The 26,885-nt window shown below is 38.1% G+C and overlaps 1 protein-coding gene across 2 annotated transcripts in view; it reads right to left on the reverse strand.

Annotated features, from left to right (window-relative positions):
• Positions 1-26,641, reverse strand: part of LOC127414559 (CREB-regulated transcription coactivator 3-like) — a 57,679-nt gene extending 31,038 nt beyond the window's left edge. For both annotated transcript variants that reach the window (XM_051652686.1, XM_051652676.1), the window contains exons 1-4: positions 25,296-26,641; positions 12,489-12,599; positions 11,744-11,872; positions 6,288-6,349 (exon numbers count right to left, since the gene is read on the reverse strand). In XM_051652686.1, coding sequence (XP_051508646.1) covers positions 6,288-6,349; positions 11,744-11,872; positions 12,489-12,599; positions 25,296-25,427 — 434 coding nt within the window. In that variant the 5' untranslated portion in view covers positions 25,428-26,641. The remainder of the gene's footprint in view (positions 1-6,287; positions 6,350-11,743; positions 11,873-12,488; positions 12,600-25,295) is intronic.
• Between the last annotated feature and the right edge of the window lie 244 nt (positions 26,642-26,885).

The raw sequence follows: 26,885 nt of genomic DNA on the forward strand, positions 1-26,885 counted from the left end.
ATGACATATGAAGCATTAATATCAGCTCAACAGACCACCCTGTGAATTAAACACTTAAAATTGAAGTTTAAAGGCCGCATAGTAGGTCATTTAAGAACACACTCCTATCAGAAGCACTTCTGGTAAAAGTATCATTATAGAGGGCTTCATAAACAGTTCAAAATCTTGATAAATTATTGGTTATTTAAAGCTGACCTGTGCATCTTTGGTCAAAATGGACAAAATGAAAAAACAATGTTCTGAACCTGGCAGCCAAGCGGACCACCAAACACGGAGAGATTATCGCTGTTGGATCTCACTTGAGTCAGAGTGAATACTTTTCTCGCAAACCTCCCAGAGGAAGTCTTGTCTGGGAAGAGCAGAGCCTCAAATCCAGGATGGGAGAGCGTGGGACTAAGTGGACTGCACTGACCCGTGTTCCTGACCCAATCCAGCTGAGCTCCATTGGGACGATATATGGACGCTGCCTAGGATTCAGAACAAGTCCGATTTACCCAGACACCAGAGGGACAGATGTACCCCAGGGAGAGCCGAGCCTGACAGTACCATAGTAGCACTGTCCTCCCTACAGACTCAACTGAGCTCTGGAGCACAGTAAAACAAAACGACTCCATTTAGACACCACATTTATATTATTACTGTAACAAACATGATAGGGTCATGCTCCATTTATCTAGACGTGAGAATAAATTGTGCTAAAAAATAGCCAACAAAAATGTAAAAGGAATGGACGATCAAATCAGTGTGCATAAACACAATATTAATGTTACAGTATTAACCGCTCTTTCCCTCTACCACTTCAATGCCAACAAAATCTTTTTATTGGCAACATGCAACCTGTCACAACTGGTCTCCGATGGTTTCGTACATTTCCTTTTCTGGAGGGAGATGTGAAGCCCTGTGAACTGAACATAAAACCGCTACCCGCATATCAGGTTTTCCTGTAAATTTAAGAGAAATCAGCACTAGTCAGACCGTGTTGTGTGGTACTGGGATGGAAAAGGTTAATGACTCGAGTTGACGCCCTGTTCAGCTCATTAACCCTTATCCAGTATGTGCTGCGGTAGGTAATGCATCACAGATGTGTGGAGAAAGCTGTTAACAGTTCTTTGAGGGCATACATTAGGATGAGCTCCCCAGTGAAGCAGGACACTCGTCCATTGCTGATCAAATGCAGATCTTCACACAGTTCAGCCTGTCCACTGGCATCCCTGAAGAGAACCAGTAGTCCTAACCTAATAGAGAACTAATGGTCGACCGCTACAATGCCGATACATATTATACAATTTATTAATTGTAAGTGAGATGTACACGAAATTGCTGTAATGAACTTTTTTTAGAAAATGTGCATTAAATGTGCATTATTGTGCGTTTGTTTTTTTCCATTTTTGGATTCACACCATTGGCATTTAATGCAACAAGGGGTGCTGAAGTCAAATGATTTTAGTAATAGACCCACCTATTTCTGTATAAATAATGACGCTGCCATATTTCTAAGGTTATTTTTTTTTTTTTCTGTATTTTTACTCCAAATCATAGGCAAACATTGTCATTTTGACCTCCCTCTACAAAAAAAAATGATTACTTAGTAAATACTGATACATGGCATTTAACATTTTGGCTTTCATTATCAATTAGGTTTAACTTTCTTCTGAAAAAGTATTTACAAAATCAAAAATTTCAGCCAGAGACGTTTTTGAAATTTGGGTGTGCTAATCTGCCAATTTGGCACAGTTATCGGACGATCCAAAAAGTATTGAAATTATTGCATTTTTTAAAAATGAAAACGTATTAAGCCCTGTACACACGTGCAGCGACTACCAGCAAAAAAAGCAACTAGGGCTGTGTTCCATTTAAAATTTGTATCCCCTTCCCTCGCAAACTTCACTCCGTCTCATGGACTCGGATGTACGTCACTGCTTACGTTGCGCGAGTGTCCACTACTGGCAGAAGACGTGTAATGGGTTTAACTGGAACACCCTTAACCCTTGATCACTTGGAGCATGTTGAAGGCTGATGCCAATTTGTGGAATTATTTAGTGATTTTTGCACCAGAGAAAACTGTTTTCGGAGACTGATTTCAGAGGCTTATGAATAAATCTTGTAAGTTAAACATTTTTTTCTTCATTACAATGAATTGTTAGAAAGGATTAATCAAGATTTACACAAACAAAAACGTTAAAATAACAATGGACACATAGGGTATAACTGTGTGATAAACAGTTTAAGGTAGCTACAAGTATTATGCTGTTAAATGTCATTATAACTTTTCTAAACTGCTTAATTGACCTAACTTCACTTTCATCATACATTAGAGTTGTGTGGGGGTGGGGTTGATGAAGTGCAATCTGCTGTCAGGTCACAACCGAGTTGCATTGTGGGATATGGAGCTGCTTGATGCATACATCAGAGTAGGCTCGCTCCCTTGGTCAAAATCGAGGGGTTGAGGGTCCGTCAACAAAAACTTCCCTTGCTCACTAAACGAAGTGGAACGGACTTCCAAAATGGCGGCAGGTAGTCCCCCGAGGGGAAGTGCTTAGGGGAGTTAGCACGTGGATGTTAAAAGTGAAGTGGAACGCAGCCTAGATCTAATTCATTTTCAGTGAGAGCCGGCGAAATATGCAACAGCGACCTCTGGCGAATAGATGTGGATGTGGCGAGTGACATAAAGTTGAGAAAAGTTTAACTTTATGCAAATGAGGAGCGACTTTCTGGAGCAACAAACAATAGGAAAAGGGTGTCACTGAAGCTCACATCATTCATCTCCATTGAGATAATGGAGTCGAGTGCAGGCAAGACAGAGAAGTTTCTGTGAGCGATTTCACTGTCCTTTATGATTCGTCTGTAACCACATACATGGATATAATATAAAATATGCATGGAAAAGAAATTGTTGGCAATCTGAGTGAGTTTGATTTGTACATTGATAAATTGTTTGTATTTTTAACGCTGTGATGCATTGAGCACTGCTGCAGTCCATATAAAAACACTCTCCCCTGCAGAATGTGCAGTTTTAGGGACAAGAAAACTGATTCATTGTCAAATTAGAATTAAATCTTAGTTTTACAAGGAAAGTCCCTTATCTGTGATCAGATTTTCAAGAGATATGGTCAGACGTGAAGTCCACCAACAACATTAGAGCGACAGCAGTAGGAACACCCACTAGCGAATTCATAGTACAGAGGCTAGTGACACCCAGTGACAAAGTTACTACATCAAGGTTCCAGTACATTTTATTTTTTCCCTAACATGTGTAATATTTAAGCAAAAACACACAAGAGGTCATGATGTACAGTATAATGTTGTTCTTGGTTATTTTTTCTGAATTCATTGCACACATTCATTTTGAAGCATGCAGCACATGCAGATTATGTATATTATTTAATTAAATCGCAGTTTTGCAGTTTACTAATCACACAAGGACATATCACAATTTTAATTTGATTATATGTGCATTCAAACACTCATTCTGAGAGATTCCGCAGTTTATAGCTAATGCCATTTTCATGACTGGATTCAGTGATTCCGACACTGAGGAAATAATAGGCCCTACATGTGGTAACCGCAGTATAAGCGGCCTAGGCCATGCTACCACCTCGGGTTGAAAAATGTATCAGTCTGACCGTCAACCGATGTCCAAGTTATACAACTCAAATGTTTTTGTAGTTAACACAACAGCAAATGTAAGAACAAAACATTCATATTTTTCTACTGTATCAATACTTAAAATACTTAGTCGGAGCAAAGCAGAGATGACAGCAGGTGAGCAGAGAATGAACGTAAAAGGGCTTCGTTCATGACAGTCAACCATTGATGTTGTTTTACAATGTGCAGCTGCTGACAGTGACAAAACTATACAAATGTGCATATTTGACACCTATCCTGAGTCCCGATCATTATCAAGTTTTTGTACATGAAACAAAAACCATGTTAGCCACACAGTCAAACAGTTTTATTATACTTAAAAAATAAATAAATAAAAAAAAAATTCCAGGACAAATAATACTTTTCCAGGACATTTAGGTATTTTTCTTATTTTCCATGACTTTTCCATTACTGGAAACTACACAGCAAAATTCCAGTTTTTCCAGGACGCGTGGGAACTCTGTACATGTGCGTACAAGGCTTTAGTTTGGACGCGGCCTCAGTGTACACGGAAGGCTAAAACGTAGCGAAACGAATGCGTTTTCAAATGAAAATGTATTAGTGTGGATTTTGGCCTTTATCATAATGTCACAGAACTTTCATTAACACTGCAGCTGACACCATAATCACTGATTTGGAGCCAACTCGCCTGCATTTCCCCCCTGAGAAGTGTTAACTAGTTCCTTATGCCCTATTCCCCAATTTTACATTGGCAGAAGCATTAGAAACATCTGAGCAAACATCCCTTACAAGCATTTTACAACAGCACAAACCAAACACTAGTGAATCTGTAGATCCGTTGTGACACGTCACGTTGTCACATGAAAAACAGCAGGCCTCTCAAACGTTGTGAAAAATGTCAAAAATAATTTGCAATAACTCTCCGACTCACCCTAAATCTAGCTTAAGCTCTAATGTCCACGGAGAAAGAAAACATCTGTTTGGCCCTTCATTTAATTGCATAAGGTGACATTAGAGAGCAAAATCCCAACAGACAAAAGACAACAGATACACACCCACCAGTGCATCACCAAATGGGCGAAGCCATAAGGGGAAATAAAGCAAAACCAAACATGTAGAGTGGGACTAGGAAATTTAGCTGATGCTGGTCTGGTCCAGCAGTCCAGAGCAGAGAGGGAGGGGAACCAACAAACACGCTGAGCTCACGATCTGTTCTAGCAGGAGGGGGGGGTAGTCTGAAGGGTGGCGAGCAAAAGATCTGGCAGGTTTAGTTAGTTGCTGTTTACACGGAGAAGATATCTGAGGAATAGCTGAACATTTATCCTTGAGAAAGAAAAGAGATGGTTAGAATCAGAGAGAAATGCTTTAGTTAGTGTTGGGCCCTTCACCAGGACACAATCAAACATCAGAAAAAATCTGCAACATAATGAGAACACTTCTGAAAGCAGCAAGAATATAAAAACGGACATGATTTAAACCACAAAAGGCAATGTCATTCAAATAAAATTTCAAAAATACATGGTGAAGTGGTGGTGAAGATCTAACTGTGCTTGATCTACTGAATCCTATGTTTCATAATTCATTGGATGCTTCGGAGACATCCCTTGATGTGGAGTGAACTGCTCACTGTTTATGCATTTATAATGATGCTCTAAAAGTTTGCCTAAAATCACATAAGCAGCTAAACTTCATGTGAGAGTTTTATCCTTTGCAACCCCCATCCCTGCTTCTTTACACAACAACTACATTTACAATGTGATTTAGTAAGTGTTTGCACTTTCAAATGCATTATTTGTCAATTAAATCTCAAATCAGTAAAGTACATAAAATAAATCCCTTGATTTTGTGTTGCTAATGGCCGTGTTAACTGGCCATGTGAGTTGCTCAGTGGCATATGGCTGTCACAGCAGTGTTCCGGAAGTGTGAACAGAAGGTCGTGCTAAAGCTGATCAGGCCAACCAATTTTCAGGTGTAAACAATGACACAAGGCGTGGACTCTGAAAGTTTTACAAGTCGCAGAGTCAACATAGAGGCTGAGGCAGTGAAAAAGGCGCGCTGGCTGTTGGCCAAGCCCACATTCAAAACACGACTATGATGAGAAGAAGCTTCCTTAAGCCTTTTATTACCGGCTGCAATTCACTCCTCAGTAAATAAATGAGGAAAACCATCCAATGGTTACACTTCACCGGGGCTGAAATGAGAAGAATGACATTTGTGCAGAGCAAAGTGCGAGTGTTTGTTCTCAGAGAAAGGATTTTTAATCCCCCTGACAGTGAAGGGCAAAGAGACATTTTTCTCTTTGAACACCTTTGTTTCATCTAACCTTTTGCTAAAGCGTTATCTCCTAAAGTCATCTCAGTGTATGTGGACTTTCCCCAGGCTAAAAAACATATGTGTTATTACTGCTGTCTTTTCAGGCATCTGTGGGATAGTCTAGGCAAATGCAAACACAGATTAACACTCCCTCTAATGTGACATGATCTCAATTTCAACACTGCTTAATGTCACCATGATGGCTTCATTTCAAGATAACATCATTTTTGCACTCTCCCCTGCCACTGACAGTCGACACATTAGAATAATATTTGAAATGTACAGTGTGCTAAATGTAACCGCATGCTGCGGACACACGTTTATTGTTGGTGCATAGGTATGAGCAGGACTATAAGTGGAGGACTCACCTTCTCCAGCTGTTGTCTGGGGGAGGAGAAAGGTACATCGTTCCATATGGAGAACTCTCAGCGTAGATTAGTCAAGAAAATCTTCCACAGACAAATTTCACAATCATTTAAAACCTGGTTTACATATACTGTAGGCATAAGTGAGTCTCAAAAACATTATTAGTTAAAGGGGTCATGTCATGCATTTTTCATCATTTGTTTCCACTGAGGTCCACTTGTAATGTTAGTCAAAGTGTTTGTGCCAAAAACAGACATAATTTTGTTTTTCATTACCATTTTCCACCGTCTCTAGGGCAAAAGAGCTAACTTCACAAGCTTGTGCCAGAAAACTGGATGTGTTCTTATTCAGGTAAGTTGCAATAAATAAACTGACTTTAATTAATGCTCAGCAATATTCTCTTCAAACTTTTGCACTGACATGACAGTAGTTTGCTTGAAAGAGATAATGCACCATAAAAGCAGACAATTCACACTAATGTTAGCTATAGCACCAATGTTGAGAATGCAATGCGAACTTGCATTGTGTTATGTATTGTGGTTTTAGACATTTTGGAACCACACACACACAAAACAGCAATTCTGTATCAATGAACAAGTGATGGAGAAAGGGCCTCTTAACCGTAATTTCTGTACAAAACAAACCCAGATTGGACTATGCCAAATTGTGATGAGCCGAATTCACACAACCTGCTGGAGCGAAGCATCAGCATTTCTCTGACATCCCGTTCCAGACAATTCTGATTAAATATCATTAAGTAGACAGTACCAGTGCTAAAAGAAAAACCAAACATTTTCTGCAAGTGCTTTTCATGTGGAGTTCAAAGCGGCATGAATCATGTTAATGATTCACGACTGCTATAGCAAAGTGGATTGCAATAATTAATATGGTAGAGGATGAGGGTTTAAGATATTTAATGTCTATTGCCATGAAATCACAAACTACAAGGACTAGATATTTCAATTAGTTTACCTCCCGCCCAAAGTATACTTCGGTCAGACACGCGTGGCGCAAATTTCATAATCAACAGAGTGCTCGAGCATTGAACGCGGCAAGACCGATTTTTCTAATCACGCATATTTGAACGTGCAGAATGCGTATGGCAACACCCACATATGAGCTGTTGCCGTAACAAAGTGCAAGAAGATATAATCGCACTAAACATCAGGAGACGAATGTGAAAATAACAGTTGATGTGAACGTCAAAAAGGATGTCACACGCAAGTGTGAGGAGGTCAGAAGTTACATGCTATACCTACTATAACTCGAGTCTGAAGGAATATAAAGACATCTTTACGTGTTTAAATTTCTGAGGAGAAACTGTCCAGAAGTATATATAGTGTCAAATGTCAACTCTTTCAAAATCTGTGATTAACAGCAATTAATTATGAAAAATCATGTGAAAACATTTTAAATGGACTGACAGCACTGGTTATTTCAAAATATCAAATAAACTTTTATTTCTCATGACCCCTATAACATTTTACTTTTGCTTTCTAATTCCACTCAAGACTCAAACAAAAGTTATGAGAGAGTAAGGTAAGCTTTCATAGAGAACACAGAGCAGCTGAAGAACTCCTTGAGTAAACATTGTTTCTTCAGCTCAGACCGATGTTGACAATGCTGCCTCGTCATGACCGTCTGTGCCAAAGCCCTCACATCCAAACAGGGGGAGGGGTGGATTTATGAGACAGAAAGCAGGACAGAGTCTTTCTCTGTTCAACATCTGCTTGGGCCTCGAAAACCCAGTCATCAGTTCTGCTGCAGTAATGAGAGACTGAGCTCTTCATGCCAACACTTCAACCGCCAACCCGCCCTGTGACCCAAGCCATGACAACACAGCACAACCAACTAACAACCAGTCAAAGAAAAACTCTTTGTCCACCCCATTCAAACAGTATACATGCATTAGTACATATTATTATCATATGTACAATATCCTTGGCATGACATGAACTCGTGTAATTACTGTAGCTGATACTCGGGGGGGTGGGGGGATGATGACATAAGATAGCAGGCTTGGATTACAAGGGAGGATCCTAAAATCTAATTAGCCCATGACTGTTGGAGCGGTGCAGAGAGACTTTGACAGCACCTTTGTCTCAGAAGATCCAGGAAGGCGTGGGTGAGCTAACCTTTCTTTCTGACATCTCACACTCGACCCACACTGCTCATCCTCCAAATGGATATCATTCCAGTATTACGAACCAAGTAAGATCAAGACATGTTGATTGGGTCTCTAATGAAAAATATGTCTTAAAGGCAACTATACAAGTTACAAAAACATTGATTAGCATTAGCAGTGGTTGGCTTGCAAGACTGCAAGTGCGTAATCTTGGCAGATGTGCCTGAATCGATTTGAGAAAACAAGCTAACACTGTGAGGGACATCTGGCACTAGAGTGAAAAAAAAAAATCAGAGCGAAAGCAAATTTGGGCTTTGAATCCTATCCCTCATATTCTCTCGCTCAGTAGAATTAGAGCGGCAAGAAAATGAAATACTTTGGATGATAAGAAGGAGAATGTTTGTTTAGGTGTTTATTTACAGTTTAGTTTGGAGCCTAAGAGAAAGAAAACTAGTAGTGTTTGCCTGTGAAAAACCTCAACAATTGTTCAGAAATGTGTCAAACCACAATTCATAACACAACGCAACTGTGAGTTGTATTATCAACATTGCTGTAAGGGGCGCTATAGTGAGATTAGTTTGAACTGTCCGCTTCTACAGTGAGTTTTCTCTTTCAAATCAACTACTGTCATGGTGGAGCAACAATTTGAAGAAAATATTGAGGAGCAAGTACGTTTAAGTCAATCTTTACAGCAACTTACCTTAATAATACATCCAGTTTAATGGCACAGACATTTGAAGGTAACTCTATTGCCCCCTTGAGTACTGAGGTTTGTTTCCACCATGGTAACGCAAGAACACACCATAAGCATGTTCAACCAGAAAGAGTGTTGGCAATGCAGTGGCCAAGCGCTCACATCTGCGTTCATGTACTTGCGTAGAGTATGTTTCGGCCTTAAAGATGGAACAGCATCCCAGTCGAGCATTTCCAGATTACAAAAACAATTACAAGCAAGTGTCAGCAATTAATGCTGACAATCAAAAACAAACAATACAAAAAAGTGGTGAAAAAAAAGGGGTGAAAAAAAAAAAAGAAAAAAAAATCAGGTGAGACTAAAGAAACCCATGAAAATACGTTGGAATATCTTCAGCCCTCAGGGAGGGAGTGGCTCAATTCACAGCGCAGAGCTGCCAGAGTTCTGACAAACAGGTCTTGCAGTTTTTAGCATGACTGCGGTCACCATCACAAATGCGGATCACCGTGTGGAATTACTTTGAACTTGTCGTTCAAAGCTCTTACATAACACGACTCTTTGTAACACTTTCTTCTGTCTCCCTCACACTGTCTTTTTTGTCTTTCTTTATGGCATGGCATCACAGCAAGTGGACTGTTCCTTAACTACTACAATATTAATTACTACGGAGAAGCTTCCAACTTGGTTATAGATAATTCAAACCCAAAAACCTGCGTGTCTTCAAAAGACTGAAGATTAGATCAAGGCGAAATCACTTGAGGACTCTTCATGCACTCCATATCTTGCAGCACATCTTTAAAACAGAGTAGTAACTTAGATGGCATTAGGCATTTTTTTTATTTTCATTTAATCTTTAACACTAAGCTAAATCTGCAGAAGACTGAAATTATCTTTATGCCCACAAACGATTAAGCTTACTGATAACCACTGAAAAAAATAATGAAACTATACAACTGTGGAGCATAAAAGACCAGCTGGCATAGCTATAAAAGTGAAATCATCAATCCATGTGCTGAATGAATGGAGAACTAGCGGCAAAATGCATACGATCTTCAGTGGTGAGCTCTGCTAATCACCCACAAATGAGGACACTGGAGTACTGGTGTTCAAATCTCTTAACAGAAAAAAAATAAAAATAAATATGAGCGGGGAGAAAAAAGCAGGTTACCCACTCATTCACACCCACGGTAAATAAGTGGGAAGATCAATATATAAAGACACAGTCTATATCATCACTAAGCCTGGAGCCTAAAAAAAAAAAAAAAAAAAAAAAGAAGAAAACAGAGAGAGAGCTTGCCCACATGAGCAAAGGTCAACATTTATGACCACACACACAACATTCTGCCCTCATAATAATGATGCCTCTACACATACATGCACAGTGAGTAAAAATCCTCAGAGCTTGGGTGATTCTCATTAAACCAATCAAGAAAATGTTTAAGTGACATGAAACAATCCAAAAAATCCCAATGGTTATAAATGTAGGCTTTTTTTTTTAATGCAAAATATAATTCCTAGAACTGTCAAAGTTAACACACTAATGCATGCAATTAATTAAAAAAAGCTTATCATATATTTTTTGTTAATCGCAATTAACGCATTTGCTATTAATAAATCATAAACCAGCATAAACACTGGTCTGAGAAGGGTGGAACCTTTGCGACGTGTCTGCCCGGAGTCATTACACTGACGCACACACCATAAACACACACAAAAGCCGTATCAGTGATCGTACGATTTAATTACCATAGAAGCATGGCAAGTCTTAACTATCACCAAAATGCAGAACGAGACATTGTTTGCAAGCGCTTTTCATGTGGAGTTCAAAACTGCACTTGACACTGGCGTTGACACCCTGACGCGAATCTTGATTGTGGCTTCACGACTGCTGAGCAAAGCAGAAAGCCACAGTATGAATACTCAACCTCTTTCAATTAGTCAACCTTCCAATTAGACTTAGCGAAATGTTTAGTGTTACTTTAATTGGTGCTATTTTGGTGCATTTCTATCTTTATACTGTGGAAGGCTTTGTTTGGAAAATGTTAATAAAGCATTATTGTTGTAGATTGTTTTTTTTTTTTCATAAGAAAGAAATTAGTGCATTTTGATAGGAAAAGTAGAATACTGTATACAGTAAAATTTCATCACTTTTAAAATCTGCGATTAATCGCGAACTATGAAAAATTATGTGATTAATTGCGATTAAAGATTTTAATTGACTGACATCACTAATAATACAAATTTTAATAATAAAAATTTGTATTGATTTGTATTGACATGTTCTCCCCATGTCCGCGTGGGTTTCCTCCGGGTGCTCCGGTTTCCCCCACAAGTCCAAAAACATGCAAGTTAAGTGAATTGGAGACACTAAATTGCCCCGCAGGTGTGAGTGAGAGTCCCCCAGCCACTGGGGGTTGCGTCAGGAAGGGCATCCGGTGTAAAACCTGTGCCAAGTCAAATATGCAGATCACGGATGGTCTGCTGTGGGCAACCTCTAACAGGAGCAGCTGAAAGTAGTAGTAGTAGTACTGATTTGTATTGACAGGTTTTGTGAGAATCACACAATTGTGGTTGTGCCAAGGAAATAAATCACTTTATTTCTCTACAAAGATCTTTACACCAGTGAATGTAAAGGATATCTGCCGTCCGTGCTTGTCAATGGGTCTGCGATGCGGAGCGTTGATCCGATTGCGGTCTCGATGGACTCTCTCCACTAGACCATGATGTCTAGTCCCTCTTACGGAGTCCAGACAAGAGGGAAACGTCCCCTGTGGAGAAATGTCATCCTGGTTAACATTTTCCTCACAAATGCACAACAGCCATGTTAATTTTTCATACATAACTTTAATAGTACTTGCACAAAAACAGACACCAGAGTATCCATATTTAAAGACTGATAAAGCATGCAAAACAAAGTGCAACCATTAGTCTTGTGTCCCCAGGTGAATTTACTTTACTCCAAAGGGCTTTTACCTCTCTAGGTTCAGTTTCTCATGATGGACAAAATGTAGGGATCACTGCTCCATGTCTCAAAGAACCTTTATTCACGGCAACAAGATCACTTTCACCTGGAGGTATACAACACTATTCTCCATAGGGGATAGAAACAGATACAGTTCTTTGGTTCTTAGAGTTCACCGCTGTATCGTGTTCACTTGTGGGAATCACCTTGTACTTAAGGAACAGAGTAAAGGCAGACTAAGAAGGGGGCACAAACACAATCTTTGTGGGGAAGGGAAGATTTGCAATTACCGTCTCTTGACATTGCTTTTCTTCCCTCAGATAAACAGAGTATATGGCTGAAGCTTATCTTCTCCTAAATGAACATGGCTAGCTAGACTGACTTAGCAGACCAAGATAAGTGATGGAGGGCAACCCAGGTACCTGGAAATCAGAGCTGGCATTGCCAATCTGGTTGACGTTGGGCAGAGAGCCACCGTAGTATTGTGCCCGGTTCTGAGACAGACGGAGCTGCTGGATCTTCTGGAACTGCACCTAAAACAAAGATGACGACACAGTGAATGCATTTGCTAGGAGAGTAAGAGAGTCTGCCAAAGGGTGTATTATTAGAAGGTGTATATTTGTAAAATATTTGACTAGTTTAAAGACTTTCATGAGTTATGAAGAGGATGGAAATTCTTGGAAATGAGTTTGGTTTTAGGTGTTAAGCAAACTCAAGCGGAGGACTAGAGGATGTGGATTTTGTTGTTTGGCAAAGGTAAACAATGAAAATTATCAATTCTGATCAGGCATAAGCAAATCAGGAGGCGTACTTTCCTCTCACTAACCAAAAGACAAAATTTGAATCTCAAAGACTGACCTCATTTAGTGATATCAATGGGTTACTACACATAAGCTGAAGTCTTTTTTTTGTAATCAAACACACATTTTATAGACATTTTATTGAGCCAAAGCACAAAACCTTAGTTTCACATTTCTTAGTTGTAAAATGCACTTTTCTAAATTAATGCTGTGTCCATAGGGGGCTCTACATACATTACCTCATTCTATATTAATGTGTGTAAGAAGCGAGCTATTACACAAACATCGAAACAAAATATTCTCTTCCTCATCATCATCATCATCTTATGCCTTGTATTAAAGCACTGTAAAGCTGCCGCTTTAAATCCAATGTTGTCATAGATTGTTCCAGGCAGACGGCTCACAAACACAGGCTTTTTTAAAAAAACAAGCACGGATCCTCCATCTCAGCACACATTCTAAGGTCATGGAGGCTCACATCAAGCCTTTCAATGTATGCATTTATCAAAACAATGACACCCCAGCTGTGGAGCAGGACCAAGCCGCTTAATGAAGCAGAGGATTTCCCAGGGGCAGCTTGCTTAAGCTTATGCTATTCTTTTCCCCCATCAAGATCACACATTGCAGAGGGATGTTTATTACTATCATACAGGACCTCAAAAAAAATTATTTGCATGCTTTTTCCATTAAAAATTAACTAGACATGGTAGAGGCTCTTAAAAGAGTTCTCTTTTCCTGTTGAATGCTTTCTTATTAAAAGGACAATTTTTTTTTTTTTTTTTAAACTCAACCTACAGCATTTGTGGCATAATACTGATTTCCACTCATCTCTCCTATTCTTTAAAATAAAAAAATAAAAAAAGAAGCAGCAAAAATCTGGGTTACAGTGAGGCACTTACAATGGAAGCGAATGGGGGCCAATCTGTAAATGTTAAAATACTGTTTTTAAAAGTATAGCCACAAGACATAAACAAAATGCATGTAAACATTATTTTAGTGTGATAAAATCATTTACTAACCTTTTCTGTGTAAAGTTATAGCCAATTTTACCACTTTGTTGCCATGACAACGTAATGTTATAAACACTAAAACCCTAAAAAAAAAAAAAAATATTTAAACAATTTAACAGCTCAAATAATACACAAGTTTTAACAGAAGAAAAAGTGTAAGAGCTTTAATACAATTATAAGTTTTACATTTCTACCTTTAAAGCAGTGGTCGACTGATTTATCTGCTAGGCCGATAAAAGGTTCCACAGTTTGTTAAGCAAGGACGGCGCCGAGAATCGCCTGCTTATATGTGAGACATGTTAATGACCAATCACAGTTAGTTCTGTTGTTACATGCAATCGTGTAACCACAATAATAGACCGGTGTGCAACCGGTGCCACATATCAGAGCCTCGACAGATGCGTATGAGTTCATGATGCTTAAAGTGCACAGGTGTTTCATTCTCTCATCTCAACAGTTTCCTGCTACTGACTTGTCTAATGTTAAAAAGCCAAATATCAATAAAACTTCTATCATAACCGTCAGCAAATATGCGGATACTTGTTTAAACAGATTTAATACACAAACCTCACGAAACTTCCAGCGTTTTCTTCCTGTTGAGCACTCATATATCTTCCTCTGAAGCGTGTATTATAATAGCCTGGATCAAACTGTGTCACTCCGACTCACGAATGTTGTGCGATGGTCAGTCTGTGACAATCCAAACTCGATTAGAGCAGAGTAAACTGTCTGGAAGCGGTCAGGAGATTGTTATTCTCGCTGGATCCACATAAGAGCATTAGAGGAACTTCAAAGGAAAAGCGCTTCACGTACGCTACACAGTAAGTAAATGTCATATTTACTGTGCACTGTATGTGAATTAGTTTGACTCAGTCTTTTTGTTCAAAAAAAATAAAAAAATAAATTGACTACCACCCCTGGAGTCATGAGTTTGAAGCCAGGGGGTGTGCTGAGTGACTCCAGCCAGGTCTCCTAAGCAACCAAATTGGCCCGGTTGCTATGGAGGGTAGAGTCACATGGGGTAACCTCCTCGTGGTCGCAATTAGTGGTTCTCGCTCTCAATGTGGCGAGTGGTAAGTTGTGCATGGGTAGCATGAGCTGGACTACTGTGTGTACTGTTGTTATTTCCTTCTTCCTAGTGTATTACTGCACTTGAAATTACATAATTTATTTTTGTGCAATCAATCACTAAAATGCAAAGACTAAACAGAAACCAGGAGAGACTGCAATCTAAAACACACAAAATCGTATATACATTTTTACAAAGTTGAAGTTTTGTATGAAATATAATGCCAATTACAGCCAATTTATTTATAGTCTATGTCATTTATATTATATTAAATGGTGTGATATATCAGGATTATATCGGGAACTCTGCTCTCTGGATATCCGAATCGGCCATTAAAAAAACCCATTTCAGCCGACCTCTACTTTAAACCCTCCAAATATTTGCCCCATTCACATTCATTAAATGTTTGCTTTAAAAATAAAATAAAAAGGGAGACGAGTAAATATTTATTTTTGTGGTAATCAACATTAAACCACAAATGCTGTCAATTGAGTTTAACTTGTAACAAACCCGAAATAATGCTTTACATTCAATTTGTACAATTTATTTTACAATATGTAAAAGTATGAAAACCTGTGCTGACATCCAAAATAACAGACACACTTAGATCCACAACAGCATGCAGGTTATGCAAAAAGCTCAAAGCAAAGGCCGGTCATGCCAAGGAACAGTTAACATGGCTGCAGCGTCTGCATGTCTCCCCACATGTCGGCTAGTAGGTGACATACACAATCCAGCTCATCTCACAAGTAATATGACAGCACACAGGCAAGTGTTGTTCATATTTCTGTTATGTTACACATACTACTGAAAACAGCAAGAATTACTACTGCTCTAAAAATATCTGGTAAGTTTTACTCAAAAACTCTCAGTTCCATGAAAATGTAAGTCAGTTCCAGTTTTTAATCGCAGAAGTTCACAAGGATGTAGTAGGCTATTCATTTCTGAACCATTTTCATGTTTCTTAACAAGGTAACTGATCTAGATGTGCCATCTCCAGAGCGACTCTTCGGCCAAATCAAAAACTGTCAAATGATTCCCTGGCACTTTGCTTCACTGTTATTTTTTTTTTCCAATGTTAAAATACTTATTTCCGAGATTAAGATACATATATCCCAGTTTAATGTGCATAGACAATAAATACAAGCAAGCAACCTTGTTGCTCTGTGGTACATTGCTCTTTTAGTTTGAGGAGCCTGACATAGCAACACTCTGTACGTTTACATCCACTTTAAAAGTTCAATTTCTGATGGACTAAAAAAAATTATTTGTATTTTTAAAATGTCATGTAAATGCTTTAGTCCAACTAAAATTGTACCGGTCTGATTTTTCCAAAGTTGGACTTACAGACCTAGATAATGCGATTGTAGCTCAGCTTCGTCCAGCATGTTTACATGTTAATCTGACCACATCTGGCCTCAGCGTTGTGCACTGCACATTAGTTTTAGATTGATATATCGGTTTTACCGATTAATCGGTGCTGAAAGCTGCTTTTTAGAACTATCGGTTATCAACAAAAATCTATGCCAATAGTTTTTTTTATTCCTCTGTCTTCCTCTGATAATTCTGTTTTTTAAAGTGAAGCGAGGGCATGCAAAAAAACATTTACTACATGGAAACGTCCCTTGTCAGCACATACATCCCGTCACCAAATTCATATTTTGTGAAGAATAATAATAATAATATACAGTATAGGCTTTCAAAAGCTTGATTTGGTAAATATTAAATACAGAGCATTTTAATTGAGCCAAGTCTCTGTCATTTCAAAATAAGAGTCCCCAGTGTGTTTCAGGCTAGTTTAGTGTTAAAAGTCCCACATTATGCACACAATCTTTTTTCTGATTATTATTGGGATTTTGGTTGAAAAATAAACTATATTTGGGATTTTACTCATTTTGAATTCTGGCCTCTATGTCTGTGCCAACTAAGAACATTTTGTAACATTCTAAGAATCTATTTTAAAAACTATCGGCCGATTTATCGGTTATCTGCCTTTTCCACCAACTTAGTTATCGGTATCGGCAAAATTCATTATCGGTTGACCTCTACTGCACATGCTCCAAACAAAGATAGAAATGATGTGCAATGTGCATTTAACTCAGCGCATTCCTTGAAATATTTGATTGCACATTGTGTCATGTTTACTTAGACAGATGAAGACTGCAGTTTGAAAAGGCAAAACCCCGCCAAATACCGCTCGATTATAACTGCGCATGTAAACGTACAGACTGGCTCAACCAATCTGTTTGAATGAACAATGGCACCTAAGGGGAGGTTTTAGGAAATATGTTTGGATACAGTCATTACTTTTTGATGCCAAAAGTAGCAAAGATAATACATTCTGCAGCTTTCGAACAACAACTTTATTTTATTTGTATGGCATAGTTTAGCAATATAGCACAAAGTTCTTCATAAACATAAAATCAAAACACATAGTGGTAAATTGCAAGTCTATAAAAATATGTTTTTAGACAAGCCTTAAAAACAGACACATATTCAGCAGATCTAATATTGCAGAGCAGGTTGTTGCATAATCGTGGGGCTTTCACAACAAAAGCTCTATCACCTTTAGTTTTGCATCTGGATCTTGGAACAGCCAGCAGTTCACAACCAGAAGATCTAAGAGGTCTAACTGTTTTGTAAGCTCTTAATAATTCTGCTAAATACTCTGGATGGTAAGTAAATGCTCAAATCCAACAAATAACACACAAAGAAATCCACAGAAAACTGTGGAAAGGCCAAAAATTCAGACTTTTGAATCACTCAATTATTGGACACGTAAAAAGTGTTTGAACTGTGATGATACTGGCATTGTAAGTCATTTCACAATAAGTGGTAGCCAAATTTAGCTGCTACTTTGGGATAATTGCCACAAAGGCAGCAGACATTCACACAGCCAGTAGACAGCCATGCATCTCTCACCCACTGTGCATCATTGCTACTGGGGCTTGGTAAATGCAATTCTCACAATCAGTTGATGTCTGTCAGATCTAAGCATAGGGGACACATCTGTAATTATGGACAATGCATGCAATAGCAATTTGAGGCTTTCCTAGTGCATTTTGTAACAGTTCAAGATGTTTATACACTCACTGAACACTTTATTAGGAACACTATGGTCCTAATAATGTGCCTGATGTGGTCTTCTGCTGTTGTACCAAGGGCTGAAACAATTAGTCGACAACGTCACCAATAAAATAATTGTCGATAAAAATGTTCGTTGTCGAATAGTCGTTTGATGTCATTTAACCCAACATGAGATCACATTAAACTCTAATGATGACGCATGAGAGCAGCATTGCAGCTCGCGCCTGACTGAGGAGAGAAACAGCTCACAGAAAACAGCTTTAGGTGATGTAAATTGCAAAATATGCGGGAATTATACAAAAATACCAATTAAGTAAATACAGAAGCACTCTCGTTGTGGAATAAGCGGAGCCGGAGCTGCCGCTCCGCTGAAGCAAAATTTGCATGTCGAGCGTCTTTAATGGAAACATCTTAAATGCAGTTAGTGCGTTAGAGCTTTATTAAAGTTTAAATAATAAGGAGGCAGGTCATTTAAATAACTACAAACTCCGAAACTGCCATTTCTCTGTGTGGTCAGCGCCTCTTCTATGAGTTGCGCAAAGTGTCCCGATCTAAGGGGGAGATTGAAACTGCACCCGGCTGATGCACACTCTGTCACGGTGACGCTCGTCACTCAAGCACGCACTTGCTGCCGCTAGATTATAACGTGATTGCCCGCGACTTATTGAATCATAATATATGTCACTGTGCATTTCTTATCATGAAGAAAATTGCCAATATGCAGCTTTATTAATAAGAGAGAGTTTGTTTTTTGAGAGTTAAAGATGGATTGAAGTGAACAGAAAGGTGAGAGAGGTTAATCTTCGCCCCATTATACACTGCAACAAAATATGTTTTTGATTTGTTTTTGTTTTGGCTTGTTTTCCAATATAAATATCTAAAACTCATTTAAAACAATGTACATTTACTTTAGCAGCTATACTGCAGAGGAAAAAATTGTTATCTGAGAATGTTGAATATTAAAAATACAAATATTTTTAAAATATCTAAAACTCCTTTAAAAAAGATGCATTCACTTGAGAAGCAGCATATAAGATATTCAGACTTGCTTTTAGAGAATAGATCTTGAATATAAGTATATTTTTGTCTTTACTGCACTCGCAGAAGTATAACAAAGTGAAAAAATACAAATATACAAAATACACTTATATTTAAGATATATTCTCTTAAAGCAAGTCTAAATATCTTATACACCGATCAGCCAAAACATTACAGCCACCTGCCTAATATTGTGTAGATCCCCCTCGTGCCGGCAAAATAGCGCCAACCTGCATCTCAGAATAGCACGGGCGGGACCTACACAATATTAAGCAGGTGGTTTTAATGTTTTGGCTGATCAGTGTATGTTGCTTCTCAAGTAAATGTATCTTGTTTTAAGGATTTTTAGACAAATACACTTGATAACAATAGGATTTTTTGGAGTGAATTTTTTACTGAATAAAACTTAAAAGTATTTTTTCCTTTAATTCAGTGAATGTTATTTAGATGTATTTCTAAAAGATGATTTTGTCCTCTTTATTGTTAGCAAGCACGTTTAATACAACCTTTTAAGTTGGGCACAAGCTGAATAGTCGGTTAAGAGCTAATGATTAATCGTTGCAATAATCGCCCGAATAGTCGAATAATTGTTCGAATAATCATTAGATTAGTCGATTATCAAAATAATCATTAGTTGCAGCCCATCTGCACATGTTGTGCATTCTGAGACGCTATTCATCTCATTAAAATTGTACGGAGTAGGGGGCCTGGGTAGCTCAGTGGTAAAATACGCTGGCTACCACCCCTGGAGTTCGCTAGTTCGCTAGTTCAAATCCCAGGGCGTGCTGAGTGACTCCAGCCAGGTCTCCTAAGCAACCAAATTGGCCCGGTTGCTAGGGAGGGTACAGTCACATGGGGTAACCTCCTCGTGGTCGCTATAATGTGGTTTGTTCTCGGTGGGGCGCATGGTGAATTGAGCGTGGTTGCCGCGGTGGATGGCGCGAAGCCTCCACACGCGCTATGTCTCCGTGGCAACGCGTTCAACAAGCCACGTGATCAGATGCGCGGGTTGACTGTCTCAGACGCAGAGGCAACTGAGATTCGTCCTCCGCCACCTGGACTGAAGCGAATCACTATGCGACCGTGAGGACTTAGAGCGCATCGGGAATTGGGCATTCCAAATTGGGAGAAAAAGGGGAAAAATCCAAAAAAAAACAAAAAACAAAATTGTACAGAGTGGTTATCTGAGTTACTGTAGCCTTTCTGTCAGCTCAAACCAGTCTGGCCATTCTCCGTGACCTCTCTCATTAACATGCCATTTTTGTCTGCAGAACTGGCACTCACTGGATGTTTTTTGTTTTTGGCACCATTCTGAGTAAACTCTAGAGACTGTTGTGCATGCTGTGCGGTCGAAATCTCTGAGATCACAAAGGAATATTCCAGGTTCAATACAAGTTAAGCTCAATCGACAGTGTTTGTGGCATAATGTTTATTACCACAAAAAAATTACATTAATAATAACAATTTCGACTCATCCCTCCTTTTCTTTAAAAAAAAAGCAAAACTTGGGGATACAGATAGGCACTTACAATGGAAGTGAATGTGGCCAATTTTTGGAGGGTTTAAAGGCAGAAATGTGAAGCTTATAATTTAAAAAAAAAAGCACTTACATTAATTCTTCTGTAAAACCTCATGTATTATTTGAGCTGTAAAGTTGTTTAAATTTTAGTTTTTGCAGTGGATTACTAAATTACTGGGATTACAGGGTTTGCAGTGTATCATCGTCGTGGCAACGAAGTTGTAAAATTTGATATAACATTAGACTTTTACATCTTGTGTCTATACATTTGAAACGTTTACGGATTGGCCCCATTCACTTCCATTGTGAGTACCTCACTGTACATTTCGAAATTAGGCTAATTTATGTGGTAAACAACATTATGCCACAAATGCTGTTGATTGAGAATAATTTGTATTGAACCCGAAATATTTCTTTAAAATATCAAATAAAATGTCTAAAATGCAAGAAGAGTTTTTAACATCCTTGACATGCAAGCATTTTCCTCCAGGGCTCATTCCAGTGGCCGATGTGGTAAGTCAGCGTAACACAGATCCTTTGTAGAGGAGTATGGCTTCAAACTATGACACTTACTACGACACAACCACATGTTCTTGTGCACTAAAAGAAAAGAATTACAAATTGTGAAATGGCAGATCATGCTCATTCATTCATGCCTACAGACTCCACAGAGACAAGAGTGCTGTCTGAGGTGGGGCTCTACTTTCTGGTAAAACATTTCCCATCGGTGAAAAACCTAGTTAATCACTACCTGACCAAAACTATTCCCCGAAACATACTTCAAAAACTAAAAAAAGCTCCATAGACATCAACAAAGACTTAAATATTGCCTAAACTCTAAGTTCAGCCATGCCAAGATAAACAAAAGTGTTTTTGATCAAACTCGTGCAACATTGTACCTCGATTTTAGTTTCAATGTACTTAATCGTGCAGCTTTCATGGATGTCACACTGACATCTCGAGGTCAAAATGTGCCCGTTTTTGAAGTGTTTTAGATTGTTTCTCAACATGTAAGTGCATGTAATACAACGAACACTGCCAGGATGAGACTTTTCAGCACAAGAGTGAATCTGAACTGCGTTTACAAATGATTGTACTATATTAAATTGTATACAAGGCTTAATAAAATGTATAATAATGTTTAGGGTCCTGATATTTGATAGTCCTGATAATGCCAAATGTAAAGTGTGATTTCACCAGTAAATGTACACTATGGCAAACATTGTTACTGGATAAGTATACACTACCATAAAAAAAAACTTTAAAAAAACAATACTTTAGAAACATGCTTGTACACTGTCACTGATTAAATGCATTTTAAATATTTTAAATATTGGAAGTTTTAAAATAGTATTATCACTGATTACACACACTGGCGGCCAAAAGTTTGGAATAATGTACAGATTTTGCTGTTTCTGAATGAAATTGGTACTTTAATTCACCAAAGTGGCATTCAACTGATCACAAAGTATAGTCAGGACATTACTGATGTTAAAAAACAGCACCATCACTATTTGAATAAAGTCATTTTTGATCAAATCTAGACAGCAGCCATCACTCCAACACCTTCTCCTTGAGTAATCATGCTAAATTACTAATTTGATACTAGAAAATCACTTGCCATTATATCAAACACTGCTGTTATAAACCACTATTTGGTTCATTAAATGAAGCTTAACATTGTATTTGTTCTTGTGTAGTCACAGTATGCAATAGACTGGCATGTCTTAAGGTCAATATTAGGACAAAAATGACTAAAAAGAAACAGCTTTCTCTAGAAACTCATCAGTCAATCATTGTTTTGAGGAATGAAGGCTATACAATGCTTGAAATTGCCAAAAAACTGAAGATTTCATATAAAGGTGTTCATTACAGTCTTCAAAGACAAAGGACAACTGGCTCTAACAAGGACAGAAAGAGATGTGGAAGGCCCAGATGTACAACTAAACAAGAGGATAAGTACATCTGAGTCTCTAGTTTGAGAAATAGACCCCTCACATGTCCTCAGCTGACAGCTTCATTGAATTCTACCCGCTCAACACCAGTTTCATGTACAACAGTAAAGAGAAGACTCAGGGGTGCAGGTCTTATGGGAAGAATTGCAAAGAAAAAGCCACTTTAGAAACAGAAAGAAAAAGTTAGAGTGGGCAAAGAAACACAGACATTGGACAACAGATAATTGGAAAAGAGTGTTATGGTTATAGTTATACAAGACAGACAACTATGGCAAGTGCTACAGGAAGTGTGGGGTGAAATGTCACCTGAGTATCTGGACAAACTGACAGCAAGAATGCCAAGAATCTGCAAAGCTGTCATTGCTGCACGTGGAGGATTTTTTGATGAGAACTCTTTGAAGTAGTCAAGAAGATCTGATTTATTTATTTTTTTTTCAAATTGTAATAGTAATTGTTCATGTTATTAATCTCCTGACTATACATTGTGATCAGCTGAATGCCACTTTGGTGAATAAAAGTACCAATTTCCTTCCGAAACAGCAAAAACTGTACATTATTCCAAACTTTTGGCCGCCAGTGTATGTATACATAATTATGATTTTTCAGCTGGGCAGAATTATTAATATTTTAATTCCGGTGTCACTATTTCCCTCTGCTTGGCTGATTTTTTTTGTCCCACTCCATCCCTGATGAATCATGTTACTCTTTGATGAACAGTACTTTTAAGTTTTATAAGTAAAGGAACTGTTTTGCATATGTCCTGAAAGTAATCATAATAATTAGAAATACAAACTTAACTATTCATGATTCAGGCTTTGTTCAAAGTATTGTTTGAGTATAGAAACGTGAACTCAGTATAGTTTATCAAACCAAATCCTTATGCCCTTTATCATTTATGTTTTGAAAAAAAGCACATTTTAATAAAATACAGGAAATAAAATTTCATTATTTATCAGATTAAATCGAAGAAATAATCGAAGATTATCAAAATAATCGCTAGTTGCAGCTCTATTATTATTTTCATTCTGTAAAATCTGACGAATCCCTATTGCTCTTTACCTGAATGTCACCTCTCTCTCTCTCTCTCTCTCTCTCTTTGACCCGTGTGTTATTGTTATTTTGTGTGTCTGGATGGTTCTTACGTAACACATGTGCCACTAAAATGTCCTATGTGGATAAATAATAAACTGAACTGAATTATTGTACTGGAAATCTTGGCAAATTAGAGATGTCCTTGAAACATTGCAAGAAGCTTTCAGAGTCTCTCATTTTGTTACTTTTTTGATGACAATAGTGGCTAGGATTAAGTTCACACCATTTTAAAGTAATAACAATAACTGTAGTAACTATGGTATTTTGATTAAAACTATGTTTGCCTTGGTGACTTTGTAAAGGTGCATGACTATCGAAAACAACTACAGTCAAAGAACAAAATTATGTCTGCCATCTATATCTAAGACCAAATGATTGATTAACCCTTGTGCGTCAATAAAAAAAACTTACTCAGAGGTCCTTAGCGGACAAAAATGTCTGTGCCAAAAAACTGCCATAAAAATATTATTTTCCACTTTCAATGAGTAAAATGTTTTTAACCAACATCAGTCCTGATCATAACTACCAAATATTCATTCATTTTCAGGATTTTAACCCTTAAATGTCAGTTTGTTTATATAATGCCACTGTTGTTTTTTTTTATAAAATATATATATATATATATATTCCATATACTAAATGCTAAGAGGATTTTTTTTATTTATTTATTACTATTATCACAGTCTGAGATATGTCAATGATTAGCAACAACACTGATTTTGATGCATTATTATTTTTTGTGCAGTGTCAGATTTAAAAAAAACACTCAGGACCTTAGAGGACCAAAATATCAGTGTCAAAAAACTGCCATAAAAATATTATATATCAACATTATTTTCCACTTTCATGGACTTTTTTAACCAACATCAGTCCTGATCATAACCAAATATTCATTCATTTTCAGGATTTTAACTCGTTAAATGCCAGTTTGTTTATATAATGTCACTTTTGTTTTTTACACACACACACACACTTCTCAATACACACATAAAAAACACACTCTGACATCCATACCAACACATTCACACAATTTTAGCTGCATCATTTATTCATTTGGCCTGCAGTGCTCTATAATACAGCAAACAGAAAATAGGAAAAAAGCATTTATTTGCTCCATAGGCTAAACATGAGAAAATTGGCGCCATCTGGTGGAAAATATTAAAAATTAAAGTTTTGAAGCCAGGGCTCCAGAAGGAAAGCATAATATCATAGAATTCATGATTTTATGTTTTAATGGCACTGGGCTCAAATATTACCGTTTTAATGGGTTTCAATGGGGACATTTTTGTCCTTAAGGTCCTGAGTGTAACTATTTTTTGTACACAGTGTATTATAGATGCATTATAGGAACTGATGTTGAAATATCAAAATTCCCCAAATAATACACACCGTTGGCAAAATTTATGACGTTGGCATTAACACAGCCAAAATGATCGAAAAGGCTGCACAAGGGTTAAAGTGATTACTAGTGAGTTCTATTAGATATATTCTGTGAATGACAGCAGTGAAGTGACTCACTGACGCACTCGTCCCCTCCTCGTCAGATCGATTTTACATTCATACACCGATTCAAGTGCGTAGAGTACAAACTTGAAAACAAACTTAGGCATTAGCTCTATTAAATCGATGGAAGGAGGCATAGTGAGACCCAGTGCTTACCCTTGAGACGGTGAGGTCTGTCATGAGCTGCTCAAAGGCCCGCGTCTCCTCCGCCTGTTTCTGGTTGTGCAGCGCGATCTTCTCGCTGAACTTCCGCGGGTTGGAGCCACTCGAGCCCGGGGATCCAGACATGGTTGGGCCACAGATCAACTTCGCAGGGAAATGAGTGTCGATCTTTCGCGATATGAGAATCAAATGTATCTAAATTGTCCCCCCATGTCTGAAACTCATGGAAGAGCGCAATCCAGATGCTTTAGATGGGTTTGAGGAGGTCAGTTAAATGACAAGCGCTCTGCCACAGTAAATGAGCAGGAAAACGTGGTGAAACAGTCGCATTAACAACTTAACTGACTTAACTGAACAAATGTGAAAAATAACGATGGAGTGTTGGAACTGCTTTTCCCAAAAGCGCCAATGTTTGTATATGAGTCGGCTTTCTGTTCGCTAAAAGTTTGTCAGGAAACTGGACATCGCTAAATATTCAAGAGTTTAGCTAAGACTGATTTATTTGATTTTATCAAACCAGCTCTTTAAATGTGCTATTGTTGTATCGTGGGAAGAAGCAATGATAAGATGATGAATACTGTGCAATTACCAAACAGCAAAGCTTAAATATTTCGATTAGAGTCACAAAACCATCAAGTTCTCCGGCTAGCGAGCTAAATACTTTAAATCTGACAAGAAAAACGTTTAATTGTTTTTTTATGATTACAGAACTATTTTAAGTGTCTACCGTTATTGTTATTATTTGAAGTAGACACTTGGCCGTCGTTTAACTGTCTAAATGTGTGAACTTGATTGATAATGCTTGGTGAGATAGGTAGAGTCAGCTCTGACATAATCCAACATTAAAACAACTGAATCTCAATGAACTAGAATGACTCACTGAACAGACAAATTAATTATTTGGTCAATTCGAAACAATGCTATTGACCACAATACTGAACTTAGTTGGGTGCGATTTCAACAAGTGGTCTCGCGAATGTAAACCTCATTACGCGTTCAAAACTCACTCAATCAAGTAAGCGCAACACGAACTTCGCAGCAAGGTAGCAAATAAAACTCGGCACCAGACACTCAATGTCCTGCGCGAGGACAATCAGCGGCCACTGTTGTCATACGAGTCTGAGAAAATGTTTAGAAATTACTTATTCGTGAAATTTGATCGAGTAGTCCCGCATGTACTCCCTTGGACTCTCTTCTCCGTGTCCATCATCCAGATCCACCTGAACTGTGACACACCGACTCTTCAATCCACGGCACACATTTGTTTTGTCAACTCCGATCGCTCACTCCGAGTGAAAACAAGCCGGGGAAAAAATACACAAGCCTGCCTCAAAACTGTATGCCCATTTTTTCAAGTAGTGTCCACGAGGCGGCAGTGGAGTTCTCTTAAAGGGATACACAGCCATTTTATTTATTTTAAAGACCCCATGAAATGGATTGACGAACGCCTTTGTCTTTCCTGTGTTGATGTAGTTCTTAATGAAACAGTAAGCAGGACATATTGAAGGGCTCTTCTCTCTCTCTCTCTCTCTCTCTCTCTCTCTGAATGATTTGCAACTTGCTATTTCTAGAAGGTGATAGGCC

This window comes from Myxocyprinus asiaticus, chromosome 2, assembly GCF_019703515.2.
Source record: "Myxocyprinus asiaticus isolate MX2 ecotype Aquarium Trade chromosome 2, UBuf_Myxa_2, whole genome shotgun sequence".
NCBI classification, from domain to species: domain Eukaryota; kingdom Metazoa; phylum Chordata; class Actinopteri; order Cypriniformes; family Catostomidae; genus Myxocyprinus; species Myxocyprinus asiaticus.